This window comes from Cucurbita pepo, chromosome 20 (genome assembly GCF_057944985.1).
Source record: "Cucurbita pepo subsp. pepo isolate OVF chromosome 20, ASM5794498v1, whole genome shotgun sequence".
Taxonomy (NCBI): domain Eukaryota; kingdom Viridiplantae; phylum Streptophyta; class Magnoliopsida; order Cucurbitales; family Cucurbitaceae; genus Cucurbita; species Cucurbita pepo.
The window spans coordinates 1,391,736-1,404,374 of NC_141817.1; the positions used below are offsets into that span (position 1 = coordinate 1,391,736).

General features: G+C 36.4%; 3 protein-coding genes and 2 long non-coding RNA genes across 5 annotated transcripts; 4 read left to right on the forward strand and 1 right to left on the reverse strand.

Annotated features, from left to right (window-relative positions):
- Window positions 1-170: 170 nt before the first annotated feature.
- Window positions 171-3,594, forward strand: LOC111782842 (uncharacterized). The gene is made up of 6 exons (XM_023663661.2): window positions 171-550; window positions 941-1,054; window positions 1,674-1,754; window positions 2,037-2,209; window positions 2,308-2,404; window positions 3,100-3,594. Exons 1-6 carry the CDS (start codon window positions 251-253, stop codon window positions 3,208-3,210), a joined length of 876 nt encoding a protein of 291 aa, XP_023519429.2. The 5' UTR covers window positions 171-250; the 3' UTR covers window positions 3,211-3,594.
- A 43-nt stretch (window positions 3,595-3,637) lies between these two features.
- LOC147786362 (uncharacterized) lies at window positions 3,638-5,810 on the forward strand. Its single transcript, XR_015414682.1, has 3 exons — window positions 3,638-3,919; window positions 4,995-5,038; window positions 5,436-5,810. It is a non-coding gene; the product is annotated as an uncharacterized LOC147786362 (long non-coding RNA).
- A 952-nt stretch (window positions 5,811-6,762) lies between these two features.
- LOC147786363 (uncharacterized) lies at window positions 6,763-10,995 on the reverse strand. The gene is made up of 2 exons (XR_015414681.1): window positions 10,858-10,995; window positions 6,763-9,330 (listed from the first exon to the last, which is right to left on the reverse strand). It is a non-coding gene; the product is annotated as an uncharacterized LOC147786363 (long non-coding RNA).
- On the forward strand, window positions 7,628-9,582 carry LOC111782841 (uncharacterized). Its single transcript, XM_023663660.2, has 8 exons — window positions 7,628-7,995; window positions 8,108-8,141; window positions 8,244-8,465; window positions 8,547-8,636; window positions 8,746-8,811; window positions 8,892-8,983; window positions 9,066-9,113; window positions 9,199-9,582. Exons 1-8 carry the CDS (start codon window positions 7,628-7,630, stop codon window positions 9,314-9,316), a joined length of 1,038 nt encoding a protein of 345 aa, XP_023519428.2. The 3' UTR covers window positions 9,317-9,582.
- On the forward strand, window positions 10,858-12,605 carry LOC111782839 (LEAF RUST 10 DISEASE-RESISTANCE LOCUS RECEPTOR-LIKE PROTEIN KINASE-like 1.5). The gene is made up of 3 exons (XM_023663657.2): window positions 10,858-11,889; window positions 12,038-12,097; window positions 12,209-12,605. Exons 1-3 carry the CDS (start codon window positions 10,881-10,883, stop codon window positions 12,232-12,234), a joined length of 1,095 nt encoding a protein of 364 aa, XP_023519425.1. The 5' UTR covers window positions 10,858-10,880; the 3' UTR covers window positions 12,235-12,605.
- Window positions 12,606-12,639: the final 34 nt, after the last annotated feature.

Sequence of the window (12,639 nt, forward strand, 5' to 3'; positions counted from 1 at the left end):
AAGAGAAGAAAAACAGAAGTATTGAGGTTATATAAGGAAAATATACATGTCTTTTTCCCACAAACCCAAATTTATCTCATCTATTATAGTATTGCATTAGGGGTACTTACGTAACTTCAATTTCTAAATTTCGGATTAGAGTCGATTTCTCGCGTACAAGTTTAGTTATTTTTTAACTTCGGGTGACATTGAAGCCAATTCATTCGTCTTGCACAGATCCTTTGATTGAATTTTGGAAGAAGAGGGGAGAATGCATTCGTTGAGCTTCAAGGTTTTGGGTGATTTTAATGCGAGATCGAGGATGAATTTACCGGGACGAGGAAGCTTTTGTGTTCCGGAAATGGAGGTCGGGGCAATGAGGTGTTTTGGGCGCCATCGAGCATTTGGAAGAACTTGTAGGATTGTAGCGTGCGCTTCGGAGAGAAATGGAGATGGTGGTGGAGGAAAACAGAGCCAGAGCTCGAGTACGAGTCCGAGTCGTTCGTTTCTGTCCCGCAGTGAAACTTACGCACTACTGAAACAGCAATTGGAGGTTGCCGCCAAGTCCGAGGTCTCTCTCTCCTCTCCTCTCTTTCTCTTACCACCATTTGTCTCGTAAATCAATGTCTTTAAGCTAATTGGAGCCAAAAATTCACGAGTCTGGTGGAATTAGTTGTTTGAGTTCCCCTAGTGAAATGGAAGTATGGACAGTTTTCCCCCTGTAATCATCATTGGTACATCGTATTATTGATTACTTCCGTCGGATTATGTTTTAATTGTTAGTTAAATTGAGTTGTTAGTTAAATTGACTCCGCATAGATTTTCTGGTTAAGGAGCCTTGCCATACCTATCTAGGTTAATTATGACCAGATATGAGTAGTAGAGGCAAAACAATTATGCAGCTTTCAAATACTACGTTCATCTATGAATTTTTCCTCTATTTATCGCTTGTCAAATCTAGGATTATGAAGAAGCTGCAAGGATACGCGACTCGTTAAAATTATTTGAAGAGGAAGAGCCAGTTTTGCGCCTTCGAAGATTGATGAAGGAGGCTATTTCTAGTGAGAGATTTGAGGTACACTTTGTTCTAGATCTCATCACTTATTGCCATTCTATTCTACCATGCAATCTTTCATCGTGGAAGTAGAACAAGAATGTAAGTATTCAATTCCAGTGTGATTACTTCAGAGTAGACTTTAATTGAATGTTCTATGTGCCTTTCACATCTTAATACCTTGTTCCAGTTCTGCATAATTGTTGTTCATTTCTTCATTATACCTTGTTCCAGTTCTGCATAGTTGTTATTCTGGTTCTTCATAATTCTTTGGTTGGCTTCATTTCTGGTTCAAAAAATTATGCAATGAAAGACATAAAAATAGACAAATGCCACCTACTACCCTGTTTTTCCTAATGCTCCGGTTAGCTTCGCTGCAATGAAGGCATAGCCTAGACTAACGCCACCTATTACCCTTTTCTATGAATGACTGGTAAATATAACGACTTCAAGGCCGATAGATAGATCTCTTCATCTGTTTGGCCCTTGGGGGTTAATAATTAAATGTGTATATATTCGATCTCTGTACGAGCTGGGACTGCTGCAACCTCGACGGACTCCATAACTTTATTTCATATCATGATACTGTGTCTTCAGCATTACTTCTTTCCATTGATCTGTTTACGAAAAAATATTTCAGGATGCCGCTAAATATCGTGATGAGCTGAATGAAATTGCCCCTCACTGTCTTCTGAAATGTGCAAGTGATGCAACAACTTTGGTACATTTCTTGATCTTCTTATGAATGTTGTTGATGGATTAAATACCATATCATTTAATTAATTATCGAAGTAACCTACTCCTGCAATCTGAATCAAACCTACTATCATATATACTACCTAATATTGTCCAAACTTCTTTAATTCACAAGGAGTTAGAAAATAATAATCATTCCCTCCTTCGGAAAAAATTGATTAGAGCAATGGAGTATTTAGAAGCTAGAATTTACAAAGGAGAGGACAAAAATATTGAATATAGACAATTTTAATGAGTGATTCTACAGGGTATCAGGGTACAAGTTAGGAGCGTTTACATTGAAGGGCGAAGCCAACCTTCAAAGAATCATTACTTTTTTGCATATCGAATAAGGATAACCAATAATTCAGACGGTCCAATTCAACTTCTCAGAAGACATTGGATTATCACCGATGCAAATGGGAGAACAGAAAACGTCTGGTAAGTTTGCCTTGATTCGGTACTTTCCTCCTTGATTTATTAAGCCTGTGAGGGTGCTCTCCGACTCAACCTGGTCATTCTTTTTTAAAATTTTGCAGGGGCGTTGGTGTTATTGGTGAACAACCAGTCATACTTCCTAGGACTGGTTTTGAATATTCATCAGCATGCCCATTAAGTACTGCTAACGGCAGAATGGTTAGAATGATTTTACTCATGATTCTTGCAATTAGGATTTTTTCTTCTCTTCGCTAACTCTATCAGTTCTTCTGAACCAGGAAACTGAATGCTATAGCGTATTGTTTTGAACTGATTAGTAAATTTACAGTCAAACTTGTTTGATAAATAAACTTAATATAGCTGTCACGTTTTTTCACCAAGGGAATTTTTAACTCACATGTGGAGTGCGCGCTTCAAACGTGATTTCTTGGGAATTTTTTTATTTTGAGTTTTGTTTTAGTGAGACATCTATGATGCAAAATTATTTTCCTTCTTGTTTATGTCTAACTAGGTAAGAAGCAACTTGACATTTTTCAAACTCAGACATATCTAACAAGCCTGAACATCCTTGATAGATGGAAAAAAAAAAAAAAAAAAAAATTCACTAGACATTTTGACAATTGCATTGTTTTTTTTTGGTAATTGCTTGCTCACGCTGCATATTACATCATGCTTTTCATCAAATTCTACTCAATCAACTCATTGTATGAGTGGAAACTATTCTTATATGTAATATGTAGAAAAAAAATATACAAGTTTTGGAACAATGCAGAGCTTTTGAAATTTTATAATCTTGCATATTATATAAATTTTTAATCTCAATTGTGAATTCATGCATTTTTGGCATTTTGTATATGGGTTGGGAACCTGAGTTCTTACTAAATGTGATGCAGGAAGGTGACTTTGAAATGAAGTACATTGATCGAGTGGGCGAACAATCATTTAACGTTGCTATTGCTCCATTCTCTCTCTCCATATTAGGAGATAGCTCAGATGCTTTCTAATGTTGAAACTGCAACCTAAAGTCAACCATGCAGAGGTTTTTTCAGGACATAAGAAGTCTGTCGAAAATGCTGTTTGCAGATTTTGTAGATATTCTTTCACAAAAGACCAAAGCTCACGAACAAATCCATTATACTCTCAAATGAATCTGGAAATGTTGGGAGCTTTTTATGTTTGCAGACTCCAAAGAGAGTTGTTGTAAAGATCAATGTGTATAGATTTGCTGCAACTTTAAGCAAATAGGTAGACTTAATTCATTATTGCGAAGCTTTCAGTCAGATTGAAGTTGAACCATATTGTATTCAAGAATTGTCATCAGCATCTCGGATTTATGTTAGACCCATCTTGATGATTTAAAACTGGCGAGGACCTCATATTTATATTCAGTTGTACATTGCAGTCTTGCTTTAACTCTTCTTTCTGGTAGGTTTTAATGTTTCTTCTTCCTCACACTGCTGCGTTAAATGATTGGTCAGCGGAGTGAATATGCTTGTCCAAATTGTTATTAATTATTATTACTATCCTTTACCCCTTCCGCTCTGCCTTTGACTTCTGTCCATTGATTTAACCGTTTCCAGCTCAAAATTTACAGGTGCTTTGCTTGGAAATCTCGAGAGTTCGATATGGGCTTGGCGCTCTCTCTAGTTGTCTTGACTAGGGCTGGGCAGCAGCGAGCGGATGGCGGATGCAGCACGGAGTCATCGGTACAATGTATGAATAAATGAACATTATTTCTACCAACTATTTACATTATTTAAGATCTATTACTATGTCTTTACACCTGCTTAATGCCTAAAAAAATCAGCCTCTATCAGTTGATACTTACTGCCAATTAGGGTGCCTGGTCTAGCTAGCTTAGCCTATCAATATTTCACCCCATGAAACAATAACAAAGTAACGAATTTCAACGGTGAATAGTTATATAAAATTCCCTTTGTTTTGTTTATATGAAAAGGCCACAACATAAAAAATTTAGTCTCTCTGGTTCTTGGAAAATGGCACTTTTTTGTAGTGATCCAAACCTGCTCATATCCACGACTTCTCGAAACAGTGAGCTAATGCATAGTGTTTAGGTGTGTCTTTGAACCCTTGAAGAGTGTTGGTTTGCACTGCCCTGCAAACTCTAGAAACAGAAGACGTAAAGAAACACAATTTCTTAGCTATTACCCCTTAGCTTTGCGTTCCTCAAAGTCTTTTCAGACGCATTCTATATATGCATTTGCTCCTCGCTGCCCTCTCATTCTGCATTTCTTTTTTAAAACTGCATGAGAGTTTGTTTCAGCTCCTTACTAGCGGTTTGTTTTTCCCCTTTACAAATATAAGCATTTTGTTAGGAATCACGAATCTCTATAATGGTATGATATTCCCCCCTTTGTTTTTAGTTTTCTCAAAAGGCCTCGTACCGATGAAGATTGTGTTCATTGCTTATAAACCCGTGATCTTCCTCTTAATTAGCCAACGTGGGACTACTTCTCCCAATAATCTTCAAGATGCCAAAGATAATAAGTGTAGGAGGGAGATAGAGAAATAAGGGTCTGCTCTTTTAGCAGAAGTTCGTAATTTGGATTATGTTTGGTTCCTACGACTAATTTCCTCTTCGTTTAACTGTTCGAATTAATCAGAATGACATTGCTTTATTCCTTTTGATTTACTGTTTATGATCTTCCCTATTCTACTTTATTCCCAGCTAGCTGTGTGTTCTTTTTCTTTTCTCTTTTTGCTTCACCATATAGACAGCAAGAAAAACAATATATGAAGTTATTCATAGAATTTTCCAATTTCACAGCGAGAACAGCAAGATGGAAGCTGGACCTTGGTATTTGCCTACAGGTGATTACAGTATAATCCTGCCATTTTATTTTATTTTATTTTATTTGTTCATCTATTTTTTAAAATTATATCACATAACCTTGACAACCCAAAAAATGGCTCATTTCAATGTATATTTATTCTTTTTCCTTTTCTGTTTTTTCAAAAATAAAATTTGAAAAGGATGCGTCGAGCAAGCAGCCCGACCCCCAACTCCTGGTTCTACGTAACGAAGCCTTTCTAAAACTGACGAACTTATATGAATGAAATTAATATTTTATTGATTTTGATAAGATTTTGTGGTTTAAATTATTACGAATTTAAATTTCAACCCTTCAATATATGGACTAAATTGTTATTTTTATGAAAGTTCACCGATCAAAGTATTTTATTATTATTATGGTGGTTTTTATACCAGAACGGAAAAGATTGTGAACCCGTGAAGGACATGTGCCCTACAAACTCATTGGTCATAAGTTTTCAAAGGAGGGGTCAAGGTCACATGTTAGGGGTCCCATTCCTTAAAGCTTAACATGATGATTATATCTTTTAGATGTTGAAGGACACAATGGCCCCCTAATGCCTTGTGCTTTCCACTTTTTGATGATTTTCATTTTGATTAATCTTGGATTGCCAAAATATCAGACGGCTCAAAACTTTGGTCCCACCTCCAATTATGGTGCTGCAATCACCATATCATTGTCTCACAATCATATATGCTTTTCTTCTTCTTATTATTGTTCTTTACAAGGTTTTGTAAGCCATCATAATTGGATAAAGTGTGCCTTGTTCATTTATAAGCCATCATGTTCATTTACTCTAATAAATTTATTTAATTTCTGTATTTCTTTTTATAAACATATTGATTTGGTCTTCCGTTTTAATGAAAATTTGGCACAAAATGTCATATTCAAATGTTAAGTTAGCTTGTTTGAAATAATTTGGGAAGAAAATGTTATTATTTTTTTAGTAAAATTAATTTTTCTATAAATATATAAAAAAAAATTTTTTTGAAGGTTTTTGTATGTATTTTTTACAATAGTTTAATGAATAAAAAAAACTTCATAAATTTAGATTAATTTGAACTTTTCATTCTAATTTTTTAAATTGTCTTTTATACGTTGAAACGAACTATATATACTTTTTTTTGACATTAAATATATTTTTAAATAATTTATTATTCTTTTTACACAATGTTTTTGGAAACGAAATTGGTATACTTACGAAAAAAATCAAAAGAAAAAGAATCCAATGATAAAAATGCAAAATGGGGGAAGTAAAGTTATAATTTACAGAATAATTTTCTTTTTTTGATTATTAGTTTTTTATTTTTATTTTTTTTTTACACTTAATAAATTTAAAATTTAGAGTGGCTAATAAAGATGTGAGATTAAATGCCAAAAAAGTTCAATACTTTTATTAGTGTTTTATTTTAATAACCTTAATACATTCAAAAAAGCACCTTCAACTTCATGCTCTGCAACACAATCTCTCTCTCTGTTCATCGACACATTGAAAATGAAAACCAAGTAAAGGGGACAAAAAATTAACATGCGCCTTGGAAAATGAAAAAGAATCATTAAAAAAATTTGTATGGATTTGTGGGGAGAGATTCAGATTTTGGGAGAGTTCTCTGCTCTATTGCTGTTTTTCAAGATTCTGTGTTTGATTTTGAGGTAATGGGCAAAAGAGAAGCTTACACTCAAAGCTCCACAGAGCCTTTTCTCTCTCTATCTCTCTCTCTCTCTCCTGCTTTGCTTTATTTAAATTTCTGTCCACGCCATAGAAGAAAAGCATCTCCCCCAATCACACACTTCCCACTTTCTTCCTCTCCATTGTAAGTATAAACTCTTTTCTTCCCTTAGAATTTAGCTGTTCCTCATTTTATTTCCAAAAACTTGTTTAAAGTTTCGAATCTGTCCCCATTTCTGCCATTTCTTTCGTCAAATGGGAAATGGGTTCTTCTTGTTTTAAGCTTCTCACCATCTTCTTCTACACACTTCCACTATTTTATGCCTAAAAAACATCCTTAAACTTCTCGACTTTGCCTCTGTTTTGCACCCATGGACTGTGATCATGTTTCTGCTCACCTTTCTTCAAACTGGGTTCTCCAGAAAGTGTGTGTTTTTTCCTTAAAATAACTGGTTTTTCATCCCTTTCAGCCATGGTGATATCCTTTTCTTTGTCGACAATGTATTCTTTTGTTTGATTTTGAGTTCTCTGCTCTGGCTACTGAGGGTTTCGATTTTGATCATTTTGGTTCTTCAATCCTGTCCCTTTCTTGCCTTCTGGTTCTCAGATTCCCTGAAAATAACTGGTCGCTGTCATTTCTTTTTTACTTTTATCTTCTGCCGTTGTTCTGTGTTCTTCCCCTGTTCCTCAATTTAGCTGAGGCCTCAAAGTTTTTACTCCCATTCACTGAAACTAAGCGATTCTTTCTTACCCAACAAAACCTCGTGATTGAAGAGCAAAATTTCTTCAGTTTGTTCTAACATTTTGCATTTCTTCATTCTTGGAGTGTTCAAGGAACATAATTTTCCTTCTCTAAACCCACATTTGGCTTGTACCCTTTACGGAAAAAAGCTTCATCTTCATAACCCTGGTAACAAAATGAGTTTTTTAACAGGGTCCTCCAAGAAATCTTGGCAGCCGATCATGACAGATGATACAACAACTTCCAGTTACTGGCTCAACTGGAGGGTTGTGCTTTGCATTATATGGGTTCTGCTTACACTGAGTTTTGCATTGTTTCTGATATGGAAATATGAGGCCCGTGGGAATAAAGAGTGTAATAGGGAAGAAACTCGGAAAGAGGAAGCTGGAGCTTTGTATGATGATGAAACATGGCGGCCCTGTTTTAAAGGAATGCATCCTGCTTGGCTGTTGGCCTTCCGAGTGTTGGCTTTCTGTGTTCTCTTGGTGCTCCTCATTGTCACTGCTGTTGTTGATGGAGGCGACATATTTTACTTCTATACTCAGTGAGTTCTCATTGATTTTGTTTCTGTAACTCAGTATTCAAACATTGAAAGCTCAAAGAGATTCAAAGTGCAAAACTCTGTTCCTTTAATATGGCTGTGCTGTGTGAAACAGGTGGACTTTTATGTCAATCACCATTTATTTTGGGGTATGTCCATCATTTTCAAAGAGCCCTTTTTCCATATATGTTTCCTCTCGGTTTCCTTCTTCCTTCTTTATTTGCTTATAATCTCCACTTTTCTGTTCATAGCTTGGATCACTGCTCTCCGTTTATGGCTGCTACCAATATCAGAAGAAAGTTAGTGGTGAGAAAGTGGATAATGTGGAGGGAGATGCAGAACAAGGCACTTCAACAAGTGGGGACGGTTCAATTACTTCAAATACAGAGAAAAATCCATCCATTCGTGAAGAACATCACCTCATACGACAACGTGCAGGATTTTGGGGCTATGTCTTTCAGATTATCTTCCAGGTTGGCGCATTATTGAGTATCACCATTTCCATTTTCTTCGTTAGCTTACTGAACTTCTGTCCCCTTTGCTGTTCTTGATAGATGAATGCAGGAGCTGTTATGCTGACAGATTGCGTCTTTTGGTTCATAATCGTTCCATTTCTCACCATCAAGGATTACAACCTTAATTTTGTAAGTGCTTAGCAGCTGCAAATTGAGCTTATGAATGTGCATAACCCGTAAAATGTTGGCTTTCAACTTCATTGCTCTAAAGAGCCAATGTGACTCTTTTTCTTGGCAGTTGATAGTAAATATGCACACAATCAATGTCGTTTTCTTGCTTGGAGACACCGCTTTGAACTCTTTGGTAAGTGATGAAAACAACTCCACTTTGCTTCTCTTCTCTTGTTTAGCATGCCTCAGTTCTAATAAATCACAACTTTTCAGCGATTTCCCTGGTTTCGAATCGGATATTTCTTCGTCTGGACGGTCATTTATGTAATCTTTCAATGGATCGTTCATGCTTCTGTGAGATTATGGTAAGTTCATTGCCTCTCTTCCTTTCTTTCCAATTCGATTTGGTTCATGTTGATACAACAATGATCTCTCCCTGCAAAACAGGTGGCCATATCCATTTCTGGATCTCTCATCTTCCTACGCCCCTCTTTGGTAAGTGTCTTGGTGTGTTTTCCTGTCAACTATGTTCTGCATTTTCATCAAAACTGATTGTCTTGTGATTTCAATGAACGTGAAGGTACTTGACCGTGGCTCTAATGCACATTCCTTGCTATGGCATCTTCACACTGATCATAAGACTAAAACACCATGTATTTTCAACGCGGTGCCCTCAATCCTTTCAATGCACGAGGTAATCGACGAAGTCATCCTGAAAGATATTTCATTAAACTTCTCCAAAGGAGGAAAAGAAGCATAAATGACAAAAGTGTTTGATGTAAATGAGTTGTGCAGACATGACAATCTTGACAGGAAAGAAAGAAGAGCAAAAGGTTGAAGGTTTCCTTAGGCAATTAGATTAACAAGCTCAAAAGAGTTGTATGTATGTATGTAACCCAAAGGAATATTTTCTATTCTATTTGGCATAGAATATAAAGAGACCCCAGCTTTGTTCTCTTCTCTATCAGTGGCCACCATATTCATCCTTTTTCCCTTTCACTTTCCCCAATATAGGGATTGGATCCTTGCCTTGCCTTGCCAGCATGAAACACAATGTTGTCTAAGTCATTTGTTTTCAAGTCCTTTCAGTTAATGGTAATGGAAGCCAGTGGAGCATAAAGTGGCAAAGGAGGGTCAAAAAAGGGTGCAAGAATAAGAACATCCTTTCACTTTGGAATTTAAAGCGCCAAGGAAAAGTTTTGGATCTATCACTCTCTTCCTTCCCCTACAAAACCCATATTCAAAATTTATCCGCTAATCATAGAACAATCACGGTTTAATAAATCTCTAAAACTTTTTTAAAAGAAAATTAATCTATAGATATAAAATATGTTTAATGAAATTTTAGAGTTTCAATTTTTTATTCATTAAATCGAAGGATTTCAAAAGGTAGCAGAATTTTTAGACTAAATTTGTGTGAAAACTTCTCCATATCCGACACGTTTTATTTTGAAATTTAAGTCACACAACAAACACAAATCTCAAAGTTAATGATCACATTTATAATTTGACCTAAAAAATTACCATGCAAAGTCTTTCAATTAATATATATCTCTACACAATCTATTGTTGGATTTTGAAATTAGGTCGAGACCAAGTCCGAAGACTCGGTTTTGACTCTATTTTAGGTCAAGTTCCTACAAACACAAATCTGTTTTCTTGGACATGCTTGTTGACAACTGACCATGAGTCACTTTTATAATTGAACTCTCATGTATCCATGCCTAAGTCATTTTTGCATACCATATGGAGCGACCCATATATATCCTCATTACAAACAATAAAATTTCTGCCTATTTTTCTAAATATTTTTGGAGCATATGTTTTTTTTTTTCTTTTTTTTTTTTTTGCTATTTTTTTATAATTACATTATTAGTGTAATTAACCAAACCCTAGCACAAAATAATTGGATTAAGTCAGGTGATAGAAATAAGAACACATGTAGAAAATTTATAATAATAATTTAACCTACTTTGATGAAATTGAAAAATTTTAGAGAAAGTTCTCATTTTCATTCTTCTCGGATAGCTAATTCAAGGTAAAAATTGGTTTTCCTATAAAGAAATGAAGAATATAGAACTGGAAGCTTCTGCTTTCGGCTGGGAATCTCCCGCTCAATGGGGCATTTGAAGAAAAAAAGAAATTGTTGGCGATGAGAGAGAGCTAAAGCTAGCAGGATTTCACAAAAAGCTGAAGAAAATCAAAACATTCAACCAACAAACATGAAAACAAATCATACCTCAAGAAAAAGCAGGAAGCAAAATGGATTCGAAGTCACAGATTCAATCCAATTTCTTCAACATTACTCTTCTGAAAAAAGTAGCCCTAATCATCCCCTTAAACCCGAGCGCAATCTCTACACCATCTCAAGCAAAGTATCAATTTCCCCAAACCAAATCCCTCCTCCGTCAAGCTCAATTCTCACTCACTCCTCCTTCGTCTCCCTCAACCATGTCCACAACCACTCTCCTCTTCTTCTCTCTCATCCTCTCATCTCTTCCACTATTCAGTTCCACAGCCAACATCCACTCCAACGCCTGCCGGTCCTTCTGCGGCAACATCACCGTCGACTATCCTTTCTCCCTCCAGAACGGCTGCGGCCATCCTGGCTACCGCGACCTTCTGTACTGCATGAACGATGTTCTAATGTTCCACATCCGATCCGGATCCTACAGAGTCTTGGACATCGATTACGCTTACGAATCCCTAACTCTCCACGACCCTCACATGTCGACCTGCGACACAATCGTCCTCGGCGGTCGAGGCAACGGCTTCGACGTCGAAGAGTGGCGGTCGCCATACCTAAACCCGACGTCCGATAACGCCTTTCTCCTCATCGGTTGCTCCGCCCAATCGCCGCTCTTCCAAGGATTCCCAAACAAGCATCTCGTCTGTAGAAACATTTCCGGTATGAGCTGCGAGGAGTATTACGACTGTCCGGCGTGGGATTTACTGGGCCATCGGCGACCGGATCGGGTTTACGGGTCCGGCCCACCAGAGTGCTGTGCGATTCCTTTTGGGTCCATTAAGGCCATAAATCTCACGAAGCTCCAGTGTGAAGGCTATAGTAGTGCTTATAGTTTGGCCCCGTTGAGGATTAATGGGCCTGATGAGTGGGCCTACGGGATCCGTGTGAAATATTCCGTCCAAGCAAATGAAGACTTTTGCCGAGCGTGCCAAGCCACTGGCGGCACGTGCGGCTATGGTACTGATGGTGATAGACAGTTGTGCATGTGTGGGACCACCAATTCTACCTCTACATGTGATTTCCGTAAGTTAACAATTATTTATTAAATGCAAAATTTCATTATTCCATAATTATCAAATAATATTAGTTTTTTTTTTATTCTGTATATATTACATCATAAATACAGAGCAAAGGTTCATAAATATTTTAATTATATTAATTTAATTTGTAGTTATGAGCTCATTATCAACGAGGAGGACGTCATGGACAATAATCAAATCCATATTAGCAGGTAAAATCACTCGTTCATTCATTTATTTATTATAATTATAATTATAATTATATATATTAATTAATTATCCATTAATTTTATATAATTGATTGGTTTATAATATAATTATAGGAAGCTTGATGCTGATGCTAGCTTAGGCAGAGAAGAGCCAATTACGATGTGGGACATTGCTTATAGCTAGGCCAAAGAAACTCTGCCGTTGAGATCAGAGTATTAATATTTTGATGTACACGTGTACGGTGGAGAAAATTACTCGATTTATAAATTTTGAGCATTTTATGAATTTTAATAATGCATTTGGCATATGGATGTTGGAAGCTGATTCATGATCATGTAAGCCCGTGGCTGATTTTTGAGCAATTTTTGTATTTTTGTTTGTATTTTTTTTTGGAAAACATAGTATTTCTGTATCAATTTACATGAGCATTGTCTGTCTTGACTAGTTATTGTACATGAGGTAGATATTGTCTGCTTTGACTGGTTATTGTAGGGCTGACAGATATTTTCTGTTTTGACTTTTATATATGGTCGTCCTCTCATGA

Bases quoted from the DNA above. Each gene is read 5' to 3' on its own strand.
- LOC111782842 (XM_023663661.2), top strand. From the start codon at position 251: ATGCATTCGTTGAGCTTCAAGGTTTTGGGTGATTTTAATGCGAGATCG. The intron at 1,755-2,036 runs GTACATTTCTTG...GTGATTCTACAG, and splicing joins CAAGTGATGCAACAACTTTG to GGTATCAGGGTACAAGTTAG. The intron at 2,405-3,099 runs GTTAGAATGATT...AATGTGATGCAG, and splicing joins GTACTGCTAACGGCAGAATG to GAAGGTGACTTTGAAATGAA.
- LOC111782841 (XM_023663660.2), top strand. From the start codon at position 7,628: ATGAGTTTTTTAACAGGGTCCTCCAAGAAATCTTGGCAGCCGATCATG. The intron at 8,984-9,065 runs GTAAGTTCATTG...CCTGCAAAACAG, and splicing joins CATGCTTCTGTGAGATTATG to GTGGCCATATCCATTTCTGG. The intron at 9,114-9,198 runs GTAAGTGTCTTG...ATGAACGTGAAG, and splicing joins TCTTCCTACGCCCCTCTTTG to GTACTTGACCGTGGCTCTAA.
- LOC111782839 (XM_023663657.2), top strand. From the start codon at position 10,881: ATGGATTCGAAGTCACAGATTCAATCCAATTTCTTCAACATTACTCTT. The intron at 11,890-12,037 runs GTAAGTTAACAA...TTTAATTTGTAG, and splicing joins TACCTCTACATGTGATTTCC to TTATGAGCTCATTATCAACG. The intron at 12,098-12,208 runs GTAAAATCACTC...ATATAATTATAG, and splicing joins AATCAAATCCATATTAGCAG to GAAGCTTGATGCTGATGCTA.